This window comes from Panthera leo, chromosome A2 (assembly GCF_018350215.1).
Source record: "Panthera leo isolate Ple1 chromosome A2, P.leo_Ple1_pat1.1, whole genome shotgun sequence".
In the NCBI taxonomy this organism is placed as follows: domain Eukaryota; kingdom Metazoa; phylum Chordata; class Mammalia; order Carnivora; family Felidae; genus Panthera; species Panthera leo.
Window position 1 is genome coordinate 156,143,844 of NC_056680.1, and position 26,076 is coordinate 156,169,919.

Below are 26,076 nucleotides of genomic sequence, written 5' to 3' on the forward strand. Positions count from 1 at the left end.
GGTAATTTATGTATACATTTCATCATGTTTTGTGCACCAGATACGTGTAGGGTTGTGCTTGAATGTTGACCCATGCTTACCATCATTGCTTATTTTACCTCCCATGGTCATCTACAGTTCTCCCCTGCCCTGGAAACTTGGGTAAATTGGAGAGATATAGAACTTCCAGAATTGCACTGCTTTCTCTCCAGACTTTACTTACTCCCTGAGACCACATCACATCCTTATGTTTCCTCTCTTATGTAGAGTAGATACAGGGGATCAAGTCTATCAACTTGGCCCATATGATTGAACATATCTAGCTATGGCATATCATTAGGATTGCATTCTTTTAAAAAGAAGTTATTCTTATGGTTCTTTCATTCAACAGTTTCTGTTCTCTCTGACTCTCTGCAGACCAATAATCTTCACATTTTTTAATGGAAACAAATAACCAGACATGGGTGAGAGAGTTTATTCTCCTTGGCCTGTCCAGTGACTGGGACACACGGGTCTCCCTCTTTGTCCTCTTCTTGATCATGTACATGGTGACAGTGCTGGGGAACTTCCTCATTGTCCTTCTGATCAGACTGGACAGCCGACTCCACACTCCCATGTATTTCTTTCTCACCAACCTCTCCCTTGTTGATGTCTCTTATGCCACAAGTATTGTTCCTCAGATGCTGGCGCATTTTCTTGCAGAACATAAAGCAATCCCATTTGTGAGCTGTGCAGCCCAGTTATTTTTCTCCTTGGGCTTGGGTGGGATTGAGTTTGTTCTACTGGCAGTGATGGCCTACGACCGCTATGTGGCTGTGTGCGACCCCCTGCGATACTCGGTCATCATGCATGGAGGGCTCTGTACCAGGTTGGCCATCACATCCTGGGTCAGTGGTTCTCTCAACTCTCTCATGCAGACCATCATCACCTTTCAGCTGCCCATGTGCACAAACAAGTATATTGATCACATATCCTGTGAACTCCTAGCTGTGGTCAGACTGGCCTGTGTGGACACCTCCTCCAATGAGATCGCGATCATGGTTTCTAGCATTGTCTTGCTGATGACACCCTTCTGCCTGGTCCTCTTGTCCTACATCCAGATCATCTCCACCATCCTGAAGATCCAGTCCAGAGAGGGAAGAAAGAAAGCCTTCCACACCTGTGCATCTCACCTCACAGTGGTCGTCCTGTGCTATGGCATGACCATTTTCACCTACATCCAGCCCCGCTCCAGTCCTTCTATCCTTCAGGAGAAGTTGATTTCTGTCTTCTATGCCATTTTGATGCCCGTGCTGAATCCCATGATTTATAGCATAAGGAATAAGGAGGTGAAGGGGGCCTGGCAGAAACTACTAGGGCAGTTATCTGAATTAATGTCAAAACTGGCAACTTGATGAATCCTGAGCATTAGCTAGAGAAAAGAGCTTTGCTTGTGAATTCTTTCACTTAACTAGATATGGCAAGCATCACCTGCATTGTCCTGGCAACCAGGAAGGGGATGCTGACACATGTACTGGTGATGCCGGGTAGGAGGGTGGAGGGTGGGTTGGGGTGTGGGCTGTGGGTGTATGTTTATGTCACAACATCACGTTCAGTGGAGTTAAGCACTGCGGTAATGGAACTTCCCACCCTTACTCAATCTCCATTCATATGTCCTGGGAGTAATGAACAAAAAGTACAGTTTGCTGTTTTGATGTGTCACACTGTTTGTAATTGTGGACCTATTCATGAATCTTACTTTGGACCATTGATTCTTATTCATTAAAATTTTATATAAAGTTTTTGTGTTTTCATTGGTAACAAGAGCATTTTCACATTTTAGACTCAAATTACTGAGCAGCATTTGTATCTACATTCAGTAATTGTGTGAGTTGTTGTTCTGAAGAGAGAGATGCTCTCAAGGCTGTTCAGATGGCTTTGTGCTGGACCTGCTACATGTACTCACAGCATCTCGTCTGCCTGATGAAGGTACCTCAGTGGAGGAGCATCAACTGACGGTCTTGTTTTGCAGTGATAGGAATATAACTAAAGGTATTTAGATGAGGCTACTACGGGCCAAGGATACGTCACATTTGGGGCACCACCTAATACAGTTAGAGAAGAGTTTAACTACATATACGAGGGTGCCATTTAAATGTTAAAACCATCCCATTTCTGAAATAAGTATTAACTCTCTTCCTAGACTTTAACCATAGAATTAGCACACAAAATTTGAGATAATGTATAAATATAAAAGATGTAGTTAATCTTAGAAAGGACAGATTCCTCAGCCAAAGCCAATGAAAGATAAGAGAACTTTATATGCATTTGTTGAATCCGGATACCTGTGCAGTGTTTTCCTCTAGTCTCTGTTTTGAACACTTTCTCCCATTCCTCCTCCCCCACACGGCAGGACCCCTAGTTGGTCTTTGTAAACTAATGAGGTGGAATAGTCAAGGAGAGTAAGACTTTGGGATGATTCCAGAAGTCTTCCTGTATGAAAGGACAAGAAACGTTCTTTGTTTAGATGAGGAAAGTGAGTACAAGTTACTGAAATGATAACAACCCAAACAGAGGGCAACCAGTGAAAAATACAGAGCTTGACAAGAGCACAGAGTTCAAAAATTCCCTGGAGCCGTGCTTGCAGGACAGAGAAGATGAGGAAATGGTAGGGATGAAGCAGGCAGGTGAAGAAGGGTCAGATCACAGAGGGCATTGAATGCCATATTATATTTTAGATTTACTCAATAGCAATGTGGAGCTGGCAACTATTTTTAAGCAGGGATATGACCTGATAAAATTTACATTTTAGAATTATCACCATGGCCGGGGCGCCTGGGTGGCTCAGTTGGTTAAGCGTCCGACTTCAGCTCGGGTCACGATCTCGCAGTCCGTGAGTTGGAGCCCCGCGTCGGGCTCTGGGCTGATGGCTCGGAGCCTGGAGCCTGCTTCCGATTCTGTGTCTCCCTCTCTCTCTGCCCCTCCCCTGTTCATGCTCTGTCTCTCTCTGTCTCAAAAATAAATAAAACATTAAAAAAAAATTTTTTTTTTTTTAAAGAATTATCGCCATGGCAATGATTCAGCGGAAGAAGAGCTTAGAGGCCGGGGGACCAGCTGGCTCACCTCTCTAGCAGTACTATTGAGACATTAGAGGAATCTGAACGAAGGAGAAAAGTCAAGCCAAGTTACATGATTTAAAAGAGATTTTAGAGAGACATTACATCTTCTCCCAGATTGCAATTCCTACATGGACCTCATACCTCCTCTAAAATGTCATTATCTTGGTCTAAATATTATGTAAACCATGGAGTAAAGTGTAACATTTACCACCATGGGCAGCCCTAAATAAAGTAGTAGGAAAAGAGTTGAAGGAGAAGAAAATTAGCCAAAAATACGAATATACACATGACACGCAAAGGAGGAAAGTATGTGGAGATGCTGTATCCAGATGCTGAAATGTTCGGGATGCTTCACTGTCCACCGCAGGATCCCTGCGTCTTCCCCCTGCCTCCATGCCTTTGCTGTCCCTCCCCCCACCTTCAAGTGCAGCGCACAGGTGACCTCTCTGAATCTGCCTTTCTGCTTCCAGACTCACTGGTGGTTCCTCAGCTCAGCTGAGTCAGCTCATAAGTGGTCTTTATATAAATATATATAAATATATGTAATATAATATTTTTAATATATTCAGAGCATTTCATCCTAAAGCAGCAGAATACATATTCTTTTTGAGTGCACATGGAACATTCTCCACAGTAGATCACATACTGGGTCATAGATCAGGCCTCAACAAGTATAAGAACACTGAGATCATACCATGCATATTTTCAGACCACAGCGTTATGAAACTTGAAGTCAACCATAAGAAAAAACTTGGAAAGGCCACAAATACATGGAGGTTAAAGAAAATCCTACTAAAGAATGAATGGGTTAAGCAGGAAATTAAAGAAGAAATTAAAAAATATATGGAAGCAAGTGAAAGTGAAAACACAACAGTCCAAAACCTTTGGGATGCGGCAAAGGCGGTAAGAAGATGGAAGTATAGCAACACAAGCCTACCTCAAGAAGCCAGAAAAGTCTTAAATACCCAGTCTAACCTTACACTTAAAGGAGCTAGAAAAGGAACATCAAATAAAATCTAACACCAGCAGAGGAAGGGAAATTACAAAGATTAGAACAGAAATAAATGATATAGAAAAAACAAACAAACAAAAAACAGTAGAAAAGATCAGTAAAACTAAAAGCTGGTTCTTTGAATGAATTAATAAAATTTTTCTAAAAATATTTTATTTCTAAGTAATCTCCACACCCAATGTGGGCTCATAATCACAATCCTGAGGTCAAGAGCTGCATGCTGCACTGACTGAGCCAGCCAGGTGCCCCATGAATAATAAGACTGATAACTCCCTAGCCGGACTTATCAAAAAGAAAAGAGAAAGAACCCAAATAAATAAAAGCACAAATGAAAGAGCAGAGATCATAACCAACATCATGGAAATACAAACACTTATAAGAAAATGTTATGAAAAATAACATGCCAACAAACTAGGCAATCTGGAAGAAATGGATACATTCCTAGAAACATACAAACTACCAAAACTGAAACAAGAAGAAATACAAAATTTGAATAGACTGATAACCAGTAAAGAAATTGAATCAGTAATTGAAAATCTCCCAACAAACAAAAGTCCAGGTCCAGATGGCTTCCCAGGGGAATTTTACTAGACTTTTAAAGAATAGTTGGGTCACGTGGGTGGCTTTGTTGGGTAAGCATCCAACTCTTGATTTTGTCTCAGGTAGCGATCCCCGGGTCGTGGGATCAGGCTCTGCCTCAGGCTCTATGCTGAGCGTGGAGCCTGCTTGAGATTCTCTCTCTCTCTTTCTCTCCCTCTGTCCCTCTCCCCTGTTGTCTCTAAAATAAAACACACACACACACACACACACACACACACACACACACAACAGAGTTAATACGTATTCTTCTTACACTGTTCCAAAAAATAGAAATGGAAGGAAAACTTCCAAATTTGTTCTATGAGGTCAGCATTATCTTAATTAAAAAAAAAAAACAAAAAAACAAAAAAAACAAACGAAGACCCCACTGTAGAAGAGAATTACAGGCCTTATCCCTGATGAACATGGATGCAAAAATTCTCAATAAGACACTAGCAAATCAAGGGGCGCCTGGGTGCCTCAGTCAGTTAAGCGTCCAACTTCGGCTCAGGTCATGATGTCGGGGTTGGTGGGTTCGAGTCCTGCGTTGGGCTCTGTGCTGACCGCTTAGAGCCTGGAGCCTGCTTCAGATTCTGTCTCCGTCTCTCTGCCTCTGCCCTGCTTGTGCTCTCTCTCTCAAATATGAAAATAAAAAATAAAAAATAAAAAAAAGATACTAGCAAATCAAATCCAACAGTACATTAAAAGATTTATTCACCACGATCCAGTGGGATTTACTCCTGGGCTGTAGGGCTGGTTCAGTATTCACAAATCAATCAACATGATATACCACATTAATAAAAGAAAGGATAAGAACCACATGATCCCATCAATAGATGCAGAAAAAGCATTTGACAAAATACAGCATTCATTCTTGATAGAAACCCTCAACAAAGTAGGGATAGAGGGAACATACGTCACCATCATAATGGTCATATATGAAAGACCCACAGCTAATAACATCTTAAATGGAGAAAAACTGAGAGCTTTCCTCTAAGGTCAGGAATAAGACAGGGATGTCCACTCTTACCACTGTCATTTAACATAGTACTGGAAGTCCTAGCCTCAGCAATCAGACAACAAAAAGAAAGAAAAGGCATCCAAATTGGCAAGGAAGAAGTCAAGCTTTCACTATTCTCAGACGACACGATAATCTATGTAGAAAACTCAAAAGACTCCACCAGAAAATTACTGGAACACAAATTCAGCAAAGTTGTAGGATATAAAATCAGTGTACAGAAATCTGTTGCATTTCTGTATACCATAATGAAGCTGCAGAAAGAAAAATCAAGGAATTGATCCCATTTACAACTGTGTCAAAAATCATAAGATACCTAGCAGTAAACCTAATCAAAGAGGTAAAAAAACTGTATTCTGTAAAGTAACACTTATGAAAGAAGTTGGAGATGACACAAAGAAATGGAAAACATTCCATCTTCATGGATTAGAAGAACAAATATTGTTAAAATGTCTATACTCTGTAAAGCAATCTACCCATTTAATGCAATCCCTGTCAAAATACCACCAGCATTTTTTACAGAGCTAGAACAAACAATCCTGAAATGTGTATGAAACCACAAAAGACCCTGAATTGCTAACACAATCCTGAAAAAGAACGGTGAAGCTGGAGGCATCATAATTCTGTACTTCAAGCTACGAGGCTGAAGTCATTTTCACTTACTTTTAAAGGCATGTTTTAAAAGACAAAGTATAAGTGGGAGATGGGAGTAATAATTTACAGGTAAGCAAAATATTCAATGGCAAATAATGATTTTTAAGCCCAGGAATTTAAGTCAAATAAACTGCTTCTCTGAAAGCAGCTTACCCAGATTATATGCATAGCGTTTGGAGCAAATACTTTGTTATATTCATGTTTACCTTGCAAACCAAGCCTACACATTGATAGTATATATTATTATGTCTGTCACAAATGCTTCTTGAAAGAACTATTTCAATTCCTAAGCTGACCCTAGAGATGAACTTTCTGGGCAGAGGAGAGCATCTCCTGTTTGGGGAACAGCAGGAATTGTAGGATGAGTGGGGGCTCACAGGGGAGAGAAGTGGGGAAAATTGAAATTCTGGTTGACTTTGAACCTCTTCTCTCTCAGTTGGTTGAGATGTGGCATTCAAGTCACTGGAGATTATAGACCAAATATTTGTGAAGTGGGTAATGGTAAAATAAAGTGTTAGAATGAAGGATTAACAAGGCACTGGTTTACAGAATAAATTGTTCCAGGCATTTTCAAATTTATTATATTAGAAACACCTGAAAGGCTCATTAAGCCACAGTTTGCTGACCTTCCTGCGTAGTTTCTGATTCAGTGAGCCTGGGTCGAATGAAGGCTATCACTTTGAAATGCACTGAATTACTTGGCTTTGGTACAAATACTAAGACAATAGGAGTCAGCAACATTAAGAATGGAAAGGAAGGCACCATGCCACAATTTTTTTAAAGTTATATTTATTTATTTTGAGAGAGAGAGAGAGAGAAAGGGAGAGAGAGAGAGTACGAGCTGGGGAGGGGCAGAGAGAGAGGGAGAATCCCAAGCAGGGTCTGCACCAGCATGGCAGAGCCCAACTCAGGTCTTGAACTCACAAACTGTGAGATCATCACTTGAGCTGAAACCAAGAGTTGGACGCTTAGCCAACTGAGCCACCTAGGTGCCTCCACGCCACAAATGTTTGGAATCCAAGTTGGTATAACTTGCTGAGTGATGGAGGTTGAATGAGTAGGAAGGTCCCCCAGGTTAGGAGCAGGAGTGACTGAGAGTGCTGTTGGGTCCTTACAATGCTTGGAATTTGAGAGTTTCCTTTGTTGTCTACAGATGAGTGGAGAAAAACAGCAGTGATGTGAACGTCTGGGTTCGGTGACTACAGCTCTCCCAACCATGGAATGTTTCCAGCTTTCCTCAAAGTACCCCACCAATTCTGTCAGTTCTGTGGGAGTGCAGAAACTCAGGTGAGGAAAGAGAAGCATCTCTACTTTCCCTTTCTATTGCCTGGATGATCACAGCAGCATTGTCAAAGTCACGGGTGCTGTGGTGTCAGGCGTTACGATAACATGGCAGAATGAGTGGACAAGCGGGATGACACCCACATGGATGAGAAGAGAGGATGCCTGGGAGATAACTCCTGGACGTTAGGGAAGTAGGTGAGGTGGCATGTAGATGCTGAGGGGATGCCTAAGTGGGTGGCTGAGCAGACAAGCAGATGGCTGAGTGAGCATCGAGGGGGGAGGTGTGGACAGCGGGTAAGTGCGTGGATATGTACATGGTGGTGCTGAGAGGGACTGGGTATTTGACTGGGAGAGGAAGGGACAAAGGATTTGCCGACAGGGAGATTGATTATTAATGACTTTGGATCCCCTTTACTTTTTTTTTTTCCTGGAGACCATAAGACTCTATGTTTGTAGATCCTATTTGGAGCATTAAATCTGTTTCTACAGCGCTATTATTTTTGGAACTTGAATAGTACCGTGAGAGATGTACTTGGGTGTGTGTCCTTCCCTGCAAAGCTTGCCGCAGGCCCAGGGGGCTCTTTGCACACATGTCAGGGGAGGGAAGTCAATGCTCCTGTGTTCAGAAGGAGAAACGAGGGTATCTTGGAGCCCAAGGGGATAACTGATTTTTTCCTCACCAGGTGTGGTTGCAGACCTAGTCACTGCTCAGTAAAAAGGGGGCATGAGTGCTAAATGTCAGGTTGGGGCTACAGGAGAATATTCTGAACCCTCAGTAAGCTGTCATCTTTGGCTTTTTAGAATGACCTTTGGCTTTAGGGGATTGTTAGAGTTTGAAGAGGATGGAGAAGAACAGGCTTTATGGGGAGAAGAAGGGCAGCATGGAGGCCCTGACCTTGAGAAGTGGGAGTGCTGTCAGCCATGGACACTCTAATGAATGAAGCTCCTGAGGGGAGTCTGTCCGCCCCATGTTGCTAGTTCAAACACTGCTGCACCTCATTAGCTTTGCATTGGAGCCGACTGTGGGACACCTGTGAATTTCGAGTAGCTGTTTCCCTCACAATCGAAACTAGTCCCAGGTGAGACCTTAGCCAGGAGCCCGAGGAGTCTGGGACTCTTCATCGGTCTGGCCCATGGCTTTGTTGGAGGGAAGCATTCTGTAGAAACCAACATAAACGTGGACGAAAGTGGACACGCCTGTGTGCTAGGCACTAATCAACGCTTGAGAGTGCTAATGGAGGCACCAGCAGAGGGTGGGTGTGTGCAGAGGTGTCTAGAGGGGCAGAAGTAGAACAGTTCTGACTTATTAGGGTCTTTGGATCAGGGATGTGACCCACGGATACTCCAATCTTCTCACCATGAATAAGATGGCAAATGTAGTAAAATGTTTCTGCCTTCCCGATGCTGGGCTCAGGTACATTTCTGTTCCAAGGGTTTTCTCTTCTGCACGATGTATTGACAACAAGAAAGAGTGTAATGGTGGGGATGCAGAAGAGAATGATTCATATTTAAAACTGAAGATGCTAGTGATGACTTCTGCATCATATTTGGGGAGAACCTAAGGGAAAAGCCCAGATTTGTAAAATGATAAGTATTACATTCATGAAAATGTAGTAGGTGTTTATTACATTTCCAAAAAGGTAAATTATTAATAATATAAAGTCTTTTTTCTCAATCTTCCCAAAGTATATGTATACCAAGTAATTTTATTTTCCTTTCAGTGTTAGAAATGGAAATGTAAGATAGTTAAGTGGATTGTTCCAAGTCCTACAACGCTCTGAATGTGAACTGGGACTAGAACTGAGGTCTCCTGACTCTCATTTTTGGGGTTAGTTCCTCTAGATTGGACTGGAGGGATTGCACTGTGGGGACACAGCAGACTGAGGGAATTGTACTGCCATAGACTCCCCCCTGGGGACAAGACCTACAAAGAAGCTGAGCATTTACCGAGTGAAATCATGATAAAATATGTCATCAAGGTGGTTTGAGGATCGCACATATTGGAGAAACTGAGGGTCAATAATTGCTTATTATGTGAAATGCCAGGCACCAAATCCAGATGGAAAGTAGAAAACTTGTTGACTTCTGCGGATATAAAACCATTAACAGAAAACTTTGGGTTGGTGCCAGTATTCCTGCCCATGATGGCTACATTTAGTATATACAACAGCTAAATACTCAGCCACAGCTCAGGTGAATCCTCCTATAAATGAAAGTGCCGTCTCCATTGATATTCAAGTTTGTGAGTTTATGGTTCTTGTGTATTTGGCCTAGTCATAGATAAAACATATCTGTAGGTTGTAGGACTCACCCTCATGTCCTCTGCTCTTGTATTCAGGACTTTATTCGTCTGAGCTAAGACTGTAGAGGACTCCAAATAGGAATCCAATATGACTGAGACTTGATGGACGATTGCAAAGATATGCATAGACTTTCAGAGGAGAAAAAGCTTTCAGCATTTTTACCCCTTAGGTACAGGGCATCGTCTCTATAATGAGTAGGGGGAAATATGGGTAGTGGGCTCACCCTCAAGGTTCACTATATTTCATATTGGATTTTGGGGGCCAGTCCAAGGTTTTGTCCATCTCTGCAGGCTTTGAATTCGCATGAAAAGTGGAAAGAATTATTATTCTGAAATATAATTCTGGAAAGTGAGATACTGGGGAAAACTTCTATAGTGTGCATACCTCTTGAGTCTGTTTGAACTAACAATTCTCCCTTCCTAATGGAGATAAAAAAGACAATTTATTGAAGAAGCCAGCCAAAAGAAGTGGAAAAAGATAGTTTTAAATGAATAAAGCACTCACTGGGGTAGGAAACTAAGATGTGGCAATGAATGTTGCAAATAGAAAAAGTACCCTTGTGTTGAGCCCTGAACACTCTCATGTTTGCAAGTTTATTTGAATATGGAGTGTTTGTCCATAGAGTAGCAATGGAAACTAAAAGCAATTAAAAATGATTTTAGGGGCGCCTGAGTGTCTCAGTTGGTTGAGTGTCTGATTTTGGCCCAGGTCACGATCTCGCGGTCCGTGAGTTCGAGCCCCGTGTGGGGCTCTGTACTGACAACTCAGAGCCTGGAGTCTGCTTAAGATTCTGTGCCTCTCTCTTTCTCTGCTCCCCTCCCACCTGTGCTATGTCTCTCTGTCAAAAATAAATAACATTTAAAAAATTAAAAAAAAAGATTCTAGGGGAGCCTTGGTGGCTCAGTGGGTTAAGCATCTGACTTCAGCTCAGGTCATGATCTTGTGGTTAGTGAGTTAGAGCTCCACGCCTGACTGTGCTGACAGCTCAGAACCTGAAGCCTGCTTTGGATTCTGTGTCTCCCTCTCTCTCTCTCTCTGTCCCTCCCCTCTCGTGCTCTGTCTCTCATAAATTAATAAGCATTAAAATAGATTTTTTAAAATGACTTTAAAATGGGAAAGACAGCAACTGAAGACATTTCCAGAGAACCGTTAAATAATAATCTTCTCTATGTGGCACCAATATAGTGAAAATTCTGTCAGTGCTTGTTTGATTTTCTGTGGGTCAGGTTTCTGGTCTTACTTGATGAGTAGTTGCTCGTAGTTCTTTGAGACCTTATCAGTTCTATTAGAGCAGGAATATGGGGAGGATGTGGCAAAAGGCCAAGAGGGCACTTTACTACATTGCAAAGCCATGTTACTTGGGGGCCATCCCCTTCCTCTCAGGCATCCTGCAGAGTTGTAGGGAACTCATGGAAGGAGCTCCATCTGGGAGGTCCACTGGTCAGAGTTTAGGTAAATTTTGACAGATGAGTTGGAGACACCTCATTTCCATGACTCCAAAATACCATGTGTTCACAAATGTTACCAAAAATTACTGCCTCAGAATTTATCATTAGAAATCTATTTAACTTGACTTAAGATCTTGACTTTGCTGAGATCTTTTTAAGATGGGCAGAGGAAAGGGCAGTCAGTTTTAGAGCATGGACCATTTTACTCCCTTGGTGTAGGGAGTTACAGAGATGGCATGAAAGTATTTTATTCATAGAGGAGGTGTTGAAGACAGCCATAGATAAATGGAGGCAGGAATAAACCAAGGCTAAATTTTATCTACCCCATTGACATAAAAACCAGTCCTGGTTTTAATATCAGCCGACAGCGTTGTCTGAATTTTTCAGTTCATCTTCTTGTTCAGGTGACATATACTTCCACCTGAAAATGTTATCAGGTGGTAGGAGATAGGAAAAATTATTATGGTTGGGTTGATAAAAGTAGAACATGTTGAAAAATAATGTTTCACTTGTTATAGTTTACATCAGTTTATAATCCAGAAACTATATCCATGGAATCAGTGAATACATTTCCTTTTTTTAAAAAAAAATTTCAATGTTTATTTATTTTTGAGAGAGAGAGAGTGCATGTGAGTGGGGAAGCGGCAGAGAGAGGAGGAGACAGAGAATCCCAAGCAGGGTCTGTGCTATCTGCACAGAGCCCGGTGCAGGGCTTGAACTCACGAACTGCGAGATCATGATCTGAGCTGAAACCAAGAGTCAGAGGGTTAACCGACTGAACCATGCAAGGGCCCCACATTTCCTTTTCTAAAAAGTAGTTTATAAAGGTTGACCAATATTAACTTTAAATTAGGTCATGTTAATGCTCATACCCATACTATTATACCAGTACTGTCACTAATATTTCACAAGGACATTCCTCATACATTTCCTACATTTCAACTTAAATGTGCTTGTGAGTCATGTAATATTAACTGCTTCATACATAAAATTTGTCACTGAACCAAACAATAGAGTTGCTGAATAAAATCAGATTTAATTTTTTTTAATAATGTTTATTTATTATTGAGAGACAGAGAGATGGAGCATGAGCATGGGAGGGGCAGAGAGAGGGGGAGACACAGAATCCGAAGCAGGCTTCAGGCTCTAAGCTGTCAGCACAAGCCCGAAGCAGGGCTCGAACTCACAAACCACGAGATCATAACCTGAGCCGAAGTTGGACGCTTAACCGACTGAGCCCCTTAGGTGCCCCAATAAAATCAAAATTTAAATCTAGGTTCTCTGATTCCAGATTTTCTCCAAGGACCTGACTTTTCCCAATGGTTCCTTTTGTAATAAGTTCACCCATTTTATCCGGATGGGTCTAGTTGATATATGCAAGGTAGTTTTTAAAAACTCTCCAACCAAGTTTTCTTCATCGTTTATCATTGTACCTATGATTGTCACCTACCATCCTCTCCTTGCCCTGGAATCTGAGGTTAAGTTTGTAAGATGTGAGCTCGTGGAATTGTAATGCATTATCTTCAGACTTTCACTGGGTCTCCCTGAGACCACCCTATGTTCTTCATGAAGGTACTGTCCTGACTCTGAGGCAGAGTGGATATAGTGTCTGTTAGGATCACACCTGCCATTTTGGATCATGAATGGTATGAAACCTCAGAATAAGCCTAGTCAGAGGTGTACAACATGTATTCACAAGAAGTTATTTTTATGGTTCTTTCATTCAGCAGCTTCTGTTATATCTGAATCTCTCTACAGATTAATAATTATCACAATTTTTAATGGAATGGAAAACCAGAAGTGCGTGATAGAGTTTATTCTCCTTGGCCTGTCCAGTGCTTGGGACATATGCGTCTTCTTCTTATAAATTTTTAAAAAAATATTTATTTTTGAGAGAGAGAGAGAGAGAGAGAGAGAGCAGGGGAAGGGCAGAGAGAGAGGGAGACACAGAATTCGAAGCAGGTTCCAGGCTCTGAGCTGTCAGTACAGAGCCTGATGTGGGGCTCGAACTCACAAACTGAGATCATGACCCAAGCCAAAGTCGGACACTTAACTGACTGAGCCACCCAGGTGCCCCATGGTTCTCCCTCTTTGTTGTCTTCTTGATCATGTACATGGTGACAGTGCTGGGGAACTTCCTCATTGTCCTTCTGATCAAACTGGACAGCTGACTCCACACTCCCATGTACTTCTTTCTCACCAACCTCTCCCTTGTTGATGTCTCTTATACCACAAGCATCGTCCCCCAGATGTTGGTGCATCTTCTAACAGAACATAAAGCAATCCCATTTGTGAGCTGTGAAGCCCAGTTATTTTTCTCCTTGGGCTTGGGTGGGATTGAGTTTGTTCTACTGATACTGATGGCCTATGACTGCTATGTGGCAATGTGTGACCCTCTGTGATACTTGGTCATCATGCATGGAGGGCTCTGTACTAAGTTGGCCATCACATCCTGGGTCAGTGTCTCCATGAATGCGCTTATGCAAAAACTCAAAAATAAGATAACTTTGTGCAAAGTTAACAAAACATCTATAAAATCTGTATATCAAGAATAGCTTTTTATCACACATTATGAAACAGTTACCCCCCAGAGCATTATAAACTTATAAAATATAAGACTATACATTTTTAGAAAAAACATAGGAGAATAACGCGATCTAGGGATTGGAAAAGTTTTCTTAGATGTGACGTAAGCCTGTGTTACAACGTGAAAAATGATAAATTGAATTTCACCAAGCTTATAAAATTCTACCCTGAGAAAGACTCTATTGAGAAGATAAAAGGTTAAGGTACAGGCTGAAGAAAATATTTGCAAACCGCATATTCAACTGTGGACTAGTATCTAGAATACACAAGGAATTCTCAAAGTTTAACAGTAGAAAAACAAACAATCCAGTGACATAAAAATCCATTTTACTGAAGTAGATAAACAGATGGTAAATAAGCACATAGAAAGATGTTCAACATTTATAAACATTAGGAAAATGCAAACTAAATGAAAATAGTGATAATACCAAATGTTTTCTTTTTGTTTCTTTTTTATTTTTTAAAATTTACATCCAAATTAGCATATAGTGCAACAATGATTTCAAGAGTAGATTCCTTAGTGCCCCTTACCCATTTAGCCCATCCCCCCTCCCACAACCCCTCCAGTAACCCTGTGTTTGTTCTCCATATTTATGAGTCTCTTCTGTTTTGTCCCCCTCCCTGTTTTTATATTCTTTTTGTTTCCCTTCCCTTATGTTCATCTGTTTTGTCTCTTAAAGTCCTCATATGAGTAAAGTCATATGATTTTTGTCTTTCTCTGACTAATTTCACTTAGCATAATAGCCTCCAGTTCCATCCACGTAGTTGCAAATGGCAAGATTTCACTCTTTTTGATCGCCGAGTAATCCTCCACTGTATGTATGTGTATGTATATGTATATATATATGTATATATATATATACATATATATATACAACATCTTCTTTATCCATTCATCCATCAATGGACATTTGGGCTCTTTCCATACTTTGGCTATTGTTGATAGTGCTGCTATAAAAATGGGAGTGCATGTGTCCCTTCGAAACAGCACACCTGTATCCCTTGGATAAATGCCTAGTAGTGCAATTTCTGGGTCGTAGGGTAGTTCTATTTTTGTTTTTTTGAGGAACCTCCATACTGTTTTCCAGAGTGGCCGCACCAGCTTGCATTCCCACCAACAATGCAAAAGAGATCCTCTTTTGGAGGATAAAAAGCTGTGCAGAAGCTTTTTATTTTGATGAGGTCCCAGTAGTTCAGTTTTGCTTTTGTTTCCCTTGCCTCCAGAGACAAGTTGCTGTGGCCAAGATCAAAGAGGGTTTTGCCTGCTGTCTCCTCGAGGATTTTGATGGCTTCGTGTCCTAAATTTAGATCTTTCACCCATTTTGAGTTTATTTTTGTGTATGGTGTAAGAAAGTGGTCCAGGTTCATTCTTCTGCATGTCGTTGTCCAGTTTTCCCAGCACCACTTGCTGAAGAGACTGTCTTTATTGCATTGGATATTCTTTCCTGCTTTGTCAAAGGTTAGTTGGCCACACGTTTGTGAGTCCATTTCTGGGTTCTCTATTCTGTCCCATTGATCTGACTGTTCTCCGCATCTATTGAGAGGATCATATGGTTCTTGTCCTTTCTTTTATTGATATGATGAATCACGTTGATTGTTTTTGTGGATTGAACCAGCCCTGCATCCCAGGTACAAATTCCACTTGGTTGTGGTGAATAATTTTTTAATGTATTGTTCGATCCGGTTGGCTAATATCTTGTTGAGGAGTTTGCATCCATGTTCATCAGGGAAATTGGTCTATAGTTCTCCTTTTTAGTGGGGTCTCTGTCTGGGTTTGGAATCAAGGTAATGTTGGTTTCATAGAAAGAGTTTGGAAGTTTTCCTTCCATGTCTATTTTTTGGAACAGTTTCAAGAGAATAGGTGTTAACTCTTCCTTAAATGTTTGGTAGAATTCCCCTGGAAAGCCATCTGGCCCTGGACTCTTGTTTTTTGGCAGGTTTTTGATTACTAATTCGATTTCCTTACTGGTTATGGGTCTGTTCAAATTTTCTATTTCTTCCTGTTTCAGTTTTGGTGGGAACTTGGAAGTTGTCCATTCCTAGGAAGTTGTCCATTTCTTCCAGATTGCCCATTTTGTTGGCATATAATTGCTCATAATATTCTCTTATTGTTTTTGTTTCTGCTGTGTTGGTTGTGGTCTCTCCTCTTTCATTCTTGATTTTATTTATTTGGGTCCTTTCTTTTTTCTTTTTGAGCAAACTGGCTAGAGGTTTATCAATTTTGTTAATTCTTTCAAAGAACCAGCTTCTGGTTTCATTGATCTGTTCTACTGTTTTTCTTGGTTTCGATAGCATTGATTTCTGCTCTACTCTTTATTATTTCCTGTCTTCTGTTGGTTTTGGGTTTTGTTTACTGTTCTTTTTCTAACTCCTTAAGGTGTAAGGTTAGGTTGTGTATCTGAGATCTTTCTTCCTTCTTTAGGAAGGCCTGGATTGCTATATACTTTCCTCTTATGACCGCCTTTGCTGCGTCCCAGAGGTTTTGGGTTGTGGTGTTATCATTTTCATTGACTTCCATATACTTTTAAATTTCCTCTTTAACTGCTTGGCTGGCCCATTCATCCTTTAGTAGGATGTTCTTCCGTCTCCAAGTATTTGTTACCTTTCCAAATTTTTTCTTGTGGTTGATTTCGAGTTTCATAGCATTGTGGTATGAAAATATGCACGGAATGATCTTGATCTTTTTGTACTTACTTAGGGCTGACTTTTGTCCCAGTATATGGTCTATTGTGGAGAACGTTCCATGTACACTGGAGAAGAATGTGTATTCTGCTGCTTTAGGATGAAATGTTCTGAATATATCTGTTAAGTCCATCTGGTCCAGTGTGTCATTCAAAGGCATTGCTTCCTTGTTGATTTTTTGATTAGATGATCTGTCCATTGTTGTGAGTGGGGTGTTGAAGCCTCGTACTCTTATGGTATTATTATCGATGAGTTTCTTTATGTTTGTGATTAATTGATTTATATATTTGGGTGCTCTCACATTTGGTGCCTAAATGTTTACAATTGTTAGGTCTTCTTGGTGGACAGACCCCTTGATTATGATATAATGCCCTTCTGCATCTCTTGGTACAGTCTTTATTTTAAAGTCTAGATTGTCTGATATAAGTATGGCCACTCCAGCTTGCTTTTGTTGACCACTAGCATGATAGATGGTTCTCCATCCCCTTACTTTCAATCTGAAGGTGTCTTTAGGTCTAAAGTGGGTCTTTTGTAAACAGCATATGGATGGATCTTGTTTTCTTATCCATTCTGTTACCCTATGTCTTTTTTTTTTACGTTTATTTAGTTTTGAGAAACAGAGTGAGACAAAACATGAGTGGGGGAGGGGCAGAAAGAGGAGGAGACACAGAATCTGAAGCAGGCTCCAGGCTCTGAGCAAGTGGTCAGCACAGAGCCTGATGCGGGGCTTGAACCCACGAACTGGGAGATCATGACCTGAGCTGAAGTTGGATGCTCAACTGACTGAGCCACCCAGGTGCCCCTACCCTGTGTCTTTTGATTGGAGCATTGAATCCACTGACGTTTAGAGTGAGTCCTGAAAGATGTGAATTTTTTGCCATTATGATGTTTGTAGAGTTGGAGGTTCTGGTGTTCTCTGGTCCTTTCTAATCTTTGTTGCTTTTGGTATATATATATATATATATATATATATATGTGTGTGTGTCTGTGTGTGTGTGTGTATGTGTGTGTATACATATATATATGTGTATATTCATCTTTTCTCCCCTCAGAGAGTCCCCCTTAAAATTTTCTTGCAGGGCTGGTTTAGTGGTCACAAACTCCTTTTATTTTTGTTTGTCTGGGAAACTTTTTATCTCTCCTTCTATTTTGAATGGCAGCCTTCCTGGATAAAGAATTCTTGGCTGCTTATTTTTCTGATTCAACACACTGAATATATCCTGCCACTCCTTTCTGGCCTGCCAAGTTTCTGTGGATAGGTCTGCTGCAAACCTGATCTGTCTTCCCTTGTAGGTTAGAGACTTTTTTCCCTTTCTGTTTTCATAATTCTCTCCTTGCCTGAGTGTTTGTGAATTTGACTATGATATGCCTTGCTGATGGTTGGTTTTTGTTGAATCTAATGGGGGTCCTCTGTGCTTACTGGATTTTGATGTCTGTGTCTTTCTCCAGGTTAGGAAAGTTTTCTGCTATGATTTGCTCATATAACCCTTCTACCCTATTTCTCTCTCTTCCTCTTCTGGGACCCCTATGATTTTGATGTTGTTCCTTTTTAATGAGTCACTGATTTCTCTAATTCTTAAATTGTGCTCTTTTGCCTTAATCTCCCCCCTTTTTTTACTGCTTCATTATTCTCTATAAGTTTGTCCTCTATATCGCTGATTCTCTGTTCTGCTGCATCCATTCTTGCCGCCGCTGCATCCATCCATGATTGCAGCTCAGTTATAGCATTTTTAATTTCATTCAACCTATTTTTTACTTCTTTTATCTCTGCAGAAAAGGATTCTAATCTATATTCAACTCCAGCTAGTATTCTTATTATCGTGATTCTAAATTCTGTTTCAGACATCTTACTTGTATTGTGTTGGTTAAGTCACTGGCTGTTGTTTCTTCGTGCTCTTTCTTTTGGGGGTGAATTCCTTAGTTTTGCCATTTGGAAGGGAGAAAAGGAATTAATGAGGTAGAAAAATTAAAATTAAAAAATTAAAATTAAAAAATTAAACACACACACACACAAGTCGAATAAATGATGCTAGATCCTAGGTGTGTTTTGGTCTGGGTGTTGAAAATGGTTTGAGATTAGAGGAAAAAAAGGGGAAGGGGAGAAAAAAAAGGAAATCTTTTGAGAATTTGATAAAATGAATACACTGAAGTAGACTAAAATGAGATGATGGGAATAAAATAGAATTTGAAAAAATATACACACAAGTAAAGAATATAATAGAAAAAAATCAAAGAAAACTATTTTTAAAGGAAATTGAAAGTAAAAATGAATTTTTCCTCTTTCTGCATTCAAGAAAAAGAAACGAAATGAAAAAGAGAAAAAAAGAAAAAGGAAAAAAAAGGAAACCGTTTGAAGATTTGAAAAGGTGAATACACTGAAGTAGACTAAAATAAAATGATGGGAGTAAAATAGAATTTGAAAAAATTTACACAAAAGTAAAAAATATAGTAATAAAGCTTAAAGAAAAATGCTTTTAATAAAAATTGAAAATAAAAATGAAATTTTTTCTTTCTGTATTCAAGAAAAAGAAAAGAAGTGTAAAAAAGAAAAAAAAGTAAGAAAATTGAATAGATGGACTTGCTAACAGATTGAAGTATGACTGAAATTATTTCACTTTCCCCTAGAAGTCAGTCTATGTAGTGCTTTTTAGTCCATAAACTAAGCCAGCGGTAAGACTTGTATTCTTGAAGAGTGAAGTTGACCCAGTTGGGCGGGGCTCAGTGTAATGGCTCCACTCTCCACCAGATGGCACTGCTAGCCTACTGGGGTGGAGTGTTGTGGCGCTTGTAGGTGCATGTGCGCATGTGCGGGAGCGGTGAAAATGGCGCCACCCAGCTACCCAGTCTGTTCTCCCTGATCGGCAATCGTGCACCTGTCCTCTGTCTTCAGCTTTTGTCCACTCACTGCTTTTTCACTCTCTGTGGCCAGGCCCCAGGCAGTACCTCTCTTCCGAATTTTGTCTCAGATGCGGCTGTTTTCCCTGGCCCCTTACTTCCGAAGGACTGCAGGTTTGACCCATTCCTCCCCTCTGCGGGAGGGTCTCACAGAGCAATAGCCTAGTGAGCAATGGCCGAATGTTGGCTGCACCCAGGAACGCCCACTGGACCCTGCTGCTGCCAGTGCCCTGAGACTGTGACCAGGTGCCAGCCCACTCCAGAAAAAGTTTGCAAGATAGTGTAGCAGCAGCTTTTCAGGGATTATGGAAAATCACAACACACATCTGGCACCAGGCTTCACCCTTAATGACCTTGATCCAGCACCAGCGAATGTGGCCATTTTCTGGGGTCTGCTGGGACCAGGTGACTTCAACAGCCTCTACCAAATGTCCTTCCAGCAGTGGAACCCCTTTTCCCCGTGTGGCCTGAGAACCTCCTGGACCTCACTCTGTTCCTGGGGATTTGCCCTTCCCACCAGAGCACCACCAGGTATTGAGCTGCGGAGTTGCAGGCTTTGTGCTCCCCTTGCTTACAGTCTTAATGGAATTTAAGCCCTCTCCTTTCTCCTTTCTCCCTTTTTAGTTTAGTCCCTGTGGCTGTTTCCAATTTTCCATTTTCTCTCCAGCTGTTTTTTGGGAGGGGTGCTTTTCCTGTATTATCCCCCCAACCCCCGCCACAGTGTCCATCCTCTATCCGCTCACAAAAGCACCTCTCTTCCTGCACCTTCTCGCTCCCCAAGTTCACCTCTCCATGCCATGTACCTGCTGAATTCTGTGGTTCACATTGTGCAGATTGTTGTGTTAATCCTCCAGTTTTCTAGGTGTGTAGGATGGTTCAGTGTTGGTCTGGCTGTATTTCATGGACGCAAGACACACAAATAACTTCCATGCTGTTCCCCCATCTTGGCTCCTCCCCATGATAATACCAAATGTTGATGAGGATGAGGACAAACTGGACATCCATACGTTGATGATAGGAATGTAAAATGATGCAGATACTTTAGAAAATGGATTGGTAGTTTCATAAAAAACAAAATAAAACAAAAAGCCCAAACACCTAAATTTACAACTAGCATGGAACCCTGCCATTGTACTCCTGGGGATTTTTCCTATTCAAATGAACACTACACTCATCTGAAAACCTAAACATGAGTGTTTATAACAGCCTTGTTGATAATAGTTCCAGACCAGAAACAATCTGGATGTCTTTCAACCTGTGAATGGTTAAGCAAAAGGTGGTATGTACATACCATAGAATAGTCATCAACAATAAAAGGGATTGAACTGTTGATATATACAACAACCTGCATGAATCTATAGAGAATTACACTGAGTGAAAAAGCACCAGTCTCAGAAGCAATATTCTGTTCGATTCTATTAACATCTAACTCTTCAATTGCCAAAATTATGGAGAACAGGTAGTGATTACCAGAGGTCCAGGAGAGGGTAGGGGCTGCATAGAAGTGGGCGTGGCTATGAAAGGACAAGATGATGGATTCTTGTGGTGATAGAACATTAGGTATCTTGACTATATCAATGCCAGTATCTTGTGATATTGTAATATCACAGTATCACAGTGTATCGTATGATAATTTCTTTAATTATAGCCTATTAAAAACCATGTTATCTTATGATACTGCACTATAGCTTTGTAAGTTGTTACCATTGGGGAAACCTCAAGAAAGGGCACAAGAGTCACTTTTGTATTATTTCATTCAACAGCATATAAGTCCACAATCTCTATAAGCACAAAATTAAACTAAAACAAAAGTTTGAAGAGAGGTAGAAAGTTCACCTTTTTGTGTTAAGGACCTTGGATGATCTTAATTCTTTTCCATTCTGTTGCTAATACTTCCTTCATCAACTTTTTCTACATTTAGTTTTTTTTTAATGATTATTTATTTTTGAGAGAGAGAGAAACAGAGCATGAACAGGGGCAGGGGACAGAGAGAGATGGAGATACAGAATCTGAAACAGGCTCCAGGCTCTGATCTTCAGCACAGACCCTGATGCGAGGCTCCAACTCACAAACCGTGAGATCATGACCTGAGCTGAAGTCTGATGCTTAACCTACTGAGCCACCCAGGAGCCCCTATAAATTTAGATTTTTAAATCTGTTTATGTGAGGCTGTTAATTTTGGAGCTTAGATAATACCACGAGGATGTGCTAGAATGTCCACCACACTGGCAATGCTCACAGAAGCCCGCTGGACTCTGCACATACACCAGGGGAGTGAAGCACATCTGTTCTGTCTCCAGAAGGAGATGTAGGGGCATCTGGAACCAAAAGGGCAGAATTGGTGCTTCCACCAGATTTACATGCAGCTCCAGTCACGGCTTCCTAGATTGGGGCCTTGAAGGCTAAAGTCTGGTTTGGGCTCCAGGAGCACATCATCCAAGCTCAGCAAGCTGGCTTCTCTGGCCTAAGGCTGTAACGAAGATGTGAGAGGCAGAGGGATGGAGGAGAGCCTTCCACAGGGAGAAGGGCAGCAGCGAGGCCCTGGCCTGTGCATTGGGAGTGGTGGCAGCCATTAGCATTGTCATGCAGGAAGCTCCTGGGGGGTTGGGTCAGCCTCCCCTGCCAATGCAGCTGCTGCCAAAGCTCATTAGGTCTGTGTGTGAGCTGTTGTTGAGCCCTTGTCAACATCCTCCCAGTAGTGTCCCTCGCAATGGCAACTGGTCCCTGGTGACTGAGGAGTACTGGGGCCCGAGGAATTTGGGATGTCTCTTCACTATGGTCCATCCCTAGCTGGAGGGAGAGCTCTTGAGCAGCTTCAACCTAGAGGAAAGCAGACACATCTCTTTTGTCAGCACTGATTACCATCTGAGAGGCTTCCGCAGCCTGTGGGAGTGTGGCCTTAGCAGGGACAGAGACAGAGACAGAGACAGAAATGAAGTGACTTGTTAGGAACTTGGATCAGGGACATGAAACATGGCTGGTGAAATCTTCTCAAGTATTGTAGCAAATGTGGTAAAGTAATTGTGCTTTGCAGGAACATGAGCCTTGGGTATAATTGTACAATAGGCTCCTCCATCCCAAAGCTTAGTCCTGACATAGAGAGAGACACTTAGGAAAGAAGCTCACAAGTATGGAGTCTTTTGTTAGGTATTGATAGTGACTAGCAGGTGGTGGTAATATTAATATATTACATTTCCAGACAAGAAAAGATATATTATCAATTGCCTTATATCCTCCTATCTCAATTATTTCTGGAGAGCTTGATTCTCACAATATTATGCTTTTCTTTTTTAGTAACAGATGAAGATGTAAGGCAATTAAGGGCTTATTCAAAGACCCTTGACACTCAGAGAATGAACTGGAGGCAAGATTCAGGTGTCCTAATTCATCCCAGGGTTGGTTTTTCTGGAATTGGCCGTGGGGATTGCACTCTGGATTCTTGCCGGCCGGAGGGAATTATATTGTCATGAAAACACTAGTCTTAGCTACAGGGAACAAGAAGTAGCAAGAAGAGAAGAATTTACATGAGACCATAATAAAATATGTCACCAAGTGTGTGTCAGGTTTGCATATGTTTGAGAAACTGAGTTTCAAGGATTGGACTCTGATTAAGTGAAAAGTCTGGTTAACCAAATCAGGCTAGAAGAAGTTCACAGGACCACAAAGAGAATAAAGTAACTGGTCTTTCAGGAGACGAAACCAGTCTTGGAGATACCAGACACCCAAGCCACCCAGGGATTCTCTGTTTCCATATGTCAGGATGATGCAAATATTCCTGCTCAGGATGGATGCTCTCAGTGCTGACATCGACCAACTCTTCGGTCACAAGTCAGAGAAATCTCTCTCTAAATGAGAGTGTCATTTCTGTGGACAGTTTGACTTGATGAAGGTATGGCCCTGAGTGATTTTGAGCAGCACGAAAGAAACATATCTGCAGGTTGTGGGACTTACCTTCGTGTGTTCTGCTTTTGCATTTGGGACTTTCATTAGTCCCACCCAAGATTGTTTAGCTCCCCAACATACAAGGTCACATAGGTTTCAAGGAAATGGACAGATTTTCTTTATTTAAATTAAAAAAAAAATACATGACTGGCTAAAACTGAACTTTCTAAATACTTGTTTTAGATAGATAATATTGGGGCACCTGGGTGGCTCAGTTCATTAAGTGTCTAATTTCATCTCAGGTCATGATCTCACAGTTCGTGAGTTCAAGCTCTCTGCTGTCAGCAAGGAGCCTGCTTAGGATCCTCTGTCTCCCTCTTTGTCTGCCCTTTACCTGCTCATGCTCTGCATCTCTCTCTCTCAAAATAAATAAATAAACATTAAAAATTATTTAAAAAGATAGATAAGTGTGTTTTATTAGGAATCTGAACACTAATGTTTTTTTGTCTTTTTTGTTTTTGTTTTTTTTTTTTTTTTTGCATATCTCTGTCCTGTAGAGAAAGAATTTTGGTTCTACTTGCTATTTATATTAATAATTGGTTATTGGGAGAATACCTTAACTGGGGTCAAAGTTCTATTTTAACAATGAAGAGGTGATGTCTATATCCATGCCTCAGATCTGATCTTCCATATATTTTCAGTGTCATTCCTGATCTCTCCTCCGTCTCTAAGGCTTTTGGTGTTCTATATGATCTAGTTCAAGATCACAATAAGGTTAGGTCATTCATGTTTTAAAAATCCCATTTCGAATAATTACATCTACAAAATTGACAAAGAACAATTTCATCATAAAAGGTATAACGAGCTATTTTTGGAGTTTCAAAGCTTTGTGATGGGGCAACAAGGAGAAAATTTGTAAAATAATATTTCAATGGCACCTTCCTATGATATTGCTTTGTGTTCTATTTGTTATAGTCCCAGTAATTGTCCTACCCTGCACAATTCATAGAACAAAAGAATCCGAAAATGTTTCCTGCATAGTGCTCCTGTCTAAGGAGATGAACTACACTATTACATCATTTTTTGATGCCATGTCTGAGCAGGCAGCATAAATTGATCAGTTTTGGGTTAACAAATCTCCAAACATACATAGGTGTGGTTGGAGGATTGAGGAGTATGAGGAAGATATGACCCAAAGGATGTGAAACAGGATTTTGCTATTATTTATTTATTAATTATTATTTATTAAAGGAATAGTAAGTATCTACAGAAAAAGCAGCTAGAGATGAGGTGAACAGTGAGAAGAAAACACAAAATGGTCTTGTACAGGAGGAGGAGCTAACCAGAATGGTTCCTAACTGTGTTCGTTTTTCACACCTGACTTTAAGTAAGAGCTGTGTCCCTAGTCCTTTATGACAAGGATGTGGGCATTTCATTTTTACTGAGAAAAATGGAACAAATAATCTCAAAAGTCTGTCTTACTTATTGATGTCAATGAATAGCACAGTTTGAGGATAGCATGAAATCCCCAAATCCATAGAGTTGAGAAGGCTAAGCTGTATTTTTCTAACACAAAATGTTTAGATGTGCAGCACACTGTCTACCAATTATTTCATTGTGCATCTGAGGACAGACTAGGAATCCAGCTCTACTTAGCTGAAAGCTGATCCAAAGGAATGTGGGAATGGTTTCATTGCCGGTGTTAAAATCACCTGATCAACCCATATTTCCTCCTTCATTTGGCTTTTAAAATATAGATACTATTTGGGGGTGCCCGGGTGGCTCCATCAGTTGAGCACCCAATTCCTGATTTCAGCTCAGGTTGTGATTCTTGGGGTCGTGTGATTGAGCCCCATGTTGGACGTGGAGCCTGTTTGACATTCTGTCTTTCCCTTGCCCCCCACCCACATGTATACGCATGTGCACACAGCCTCTTTCTCTAAAAACAAACAAACAAACAAAAATAAGTATAGATGCTATTTCTAGTTTCTTAATCTACCAGGAGTCTAAATGGAGACTTTATGACTGTAGAAAACAGGCATATCTGGATATCAATTATTTTGAATGTAAATTATTTTAAAATCAAGGCAATCGACTTTAGAAATAAATATACTTCTGATGGGTTAAAAATAGTTAGCTGACATATCCATGCAAAGTATTTAAGCATTTGCAGGATACTTTAGTAAAACACTTGGCTCTAAAGCACCCAGATAATAATAAATGCTAAAATTAATAAAAGCAACAATAGAGCAGGTCCTCCTTAATGAGTGTTTGAATACTCCCCCATCTGTGATGTTCTTAATTCTGTAGGCAGTTAGATATCCCAAATATATATGTGCATGGAAGTGGTGTGATTAAATTTGTGTTTTAGGATGATTATTCTAGCATTGAGTGTAGGGTGGACGGGATGTGAAGGAAAGTACATTTGTTTCTCTGTCTCTTCTGGGGAAGAGCTCATGTTGTGATACCTAGTGCTGAATCCTGCTGTAGTCCAACTACCAATAACAGTTTATAAGTTCCTCATAAGTTATCTACACTTGGCCTTAAATCTACTTGTGAGTTATGCAGTGTTATCACATTTCATATGTAAAAGCTTAAGTCTCTAACCCGAATCACATATTTGGTATGTCATAAGAGAAGATTCATATCCAGCTTC

General features: G+C 40.7%; 1 protein-coding gene across 1 annotated transcript; it reads left to right on the forward strand.

The window, feature by feature from the left end:
- The first annotated feature begins 419 nt into the window (after positions 1-419).
- On the forward strand, positions 420-1,373 carry LOC122213573 (olfactory receptor-like protein OLF3). Its single transcript, XM_042927650.1, has one exon. The coding sequence runs from the start codon at positions 420-422 to the stop codon at positions 1,371-1,373; it is 954 nt and encodes a 317-aa protein (XP_042783584.1).
- The last annotated feature ends 24,703 nt before the right edge of the window (positions 1,374-26,076 follow it).

Coding starts and splice junctions, on each gene's coding strand:
- LOC122213573 (XM_042927650.1), top strand. CDS start 420: ATGGAAACAAATAACCAGACATGGGTGAGAGAGTTTATTCTCCTTGGC.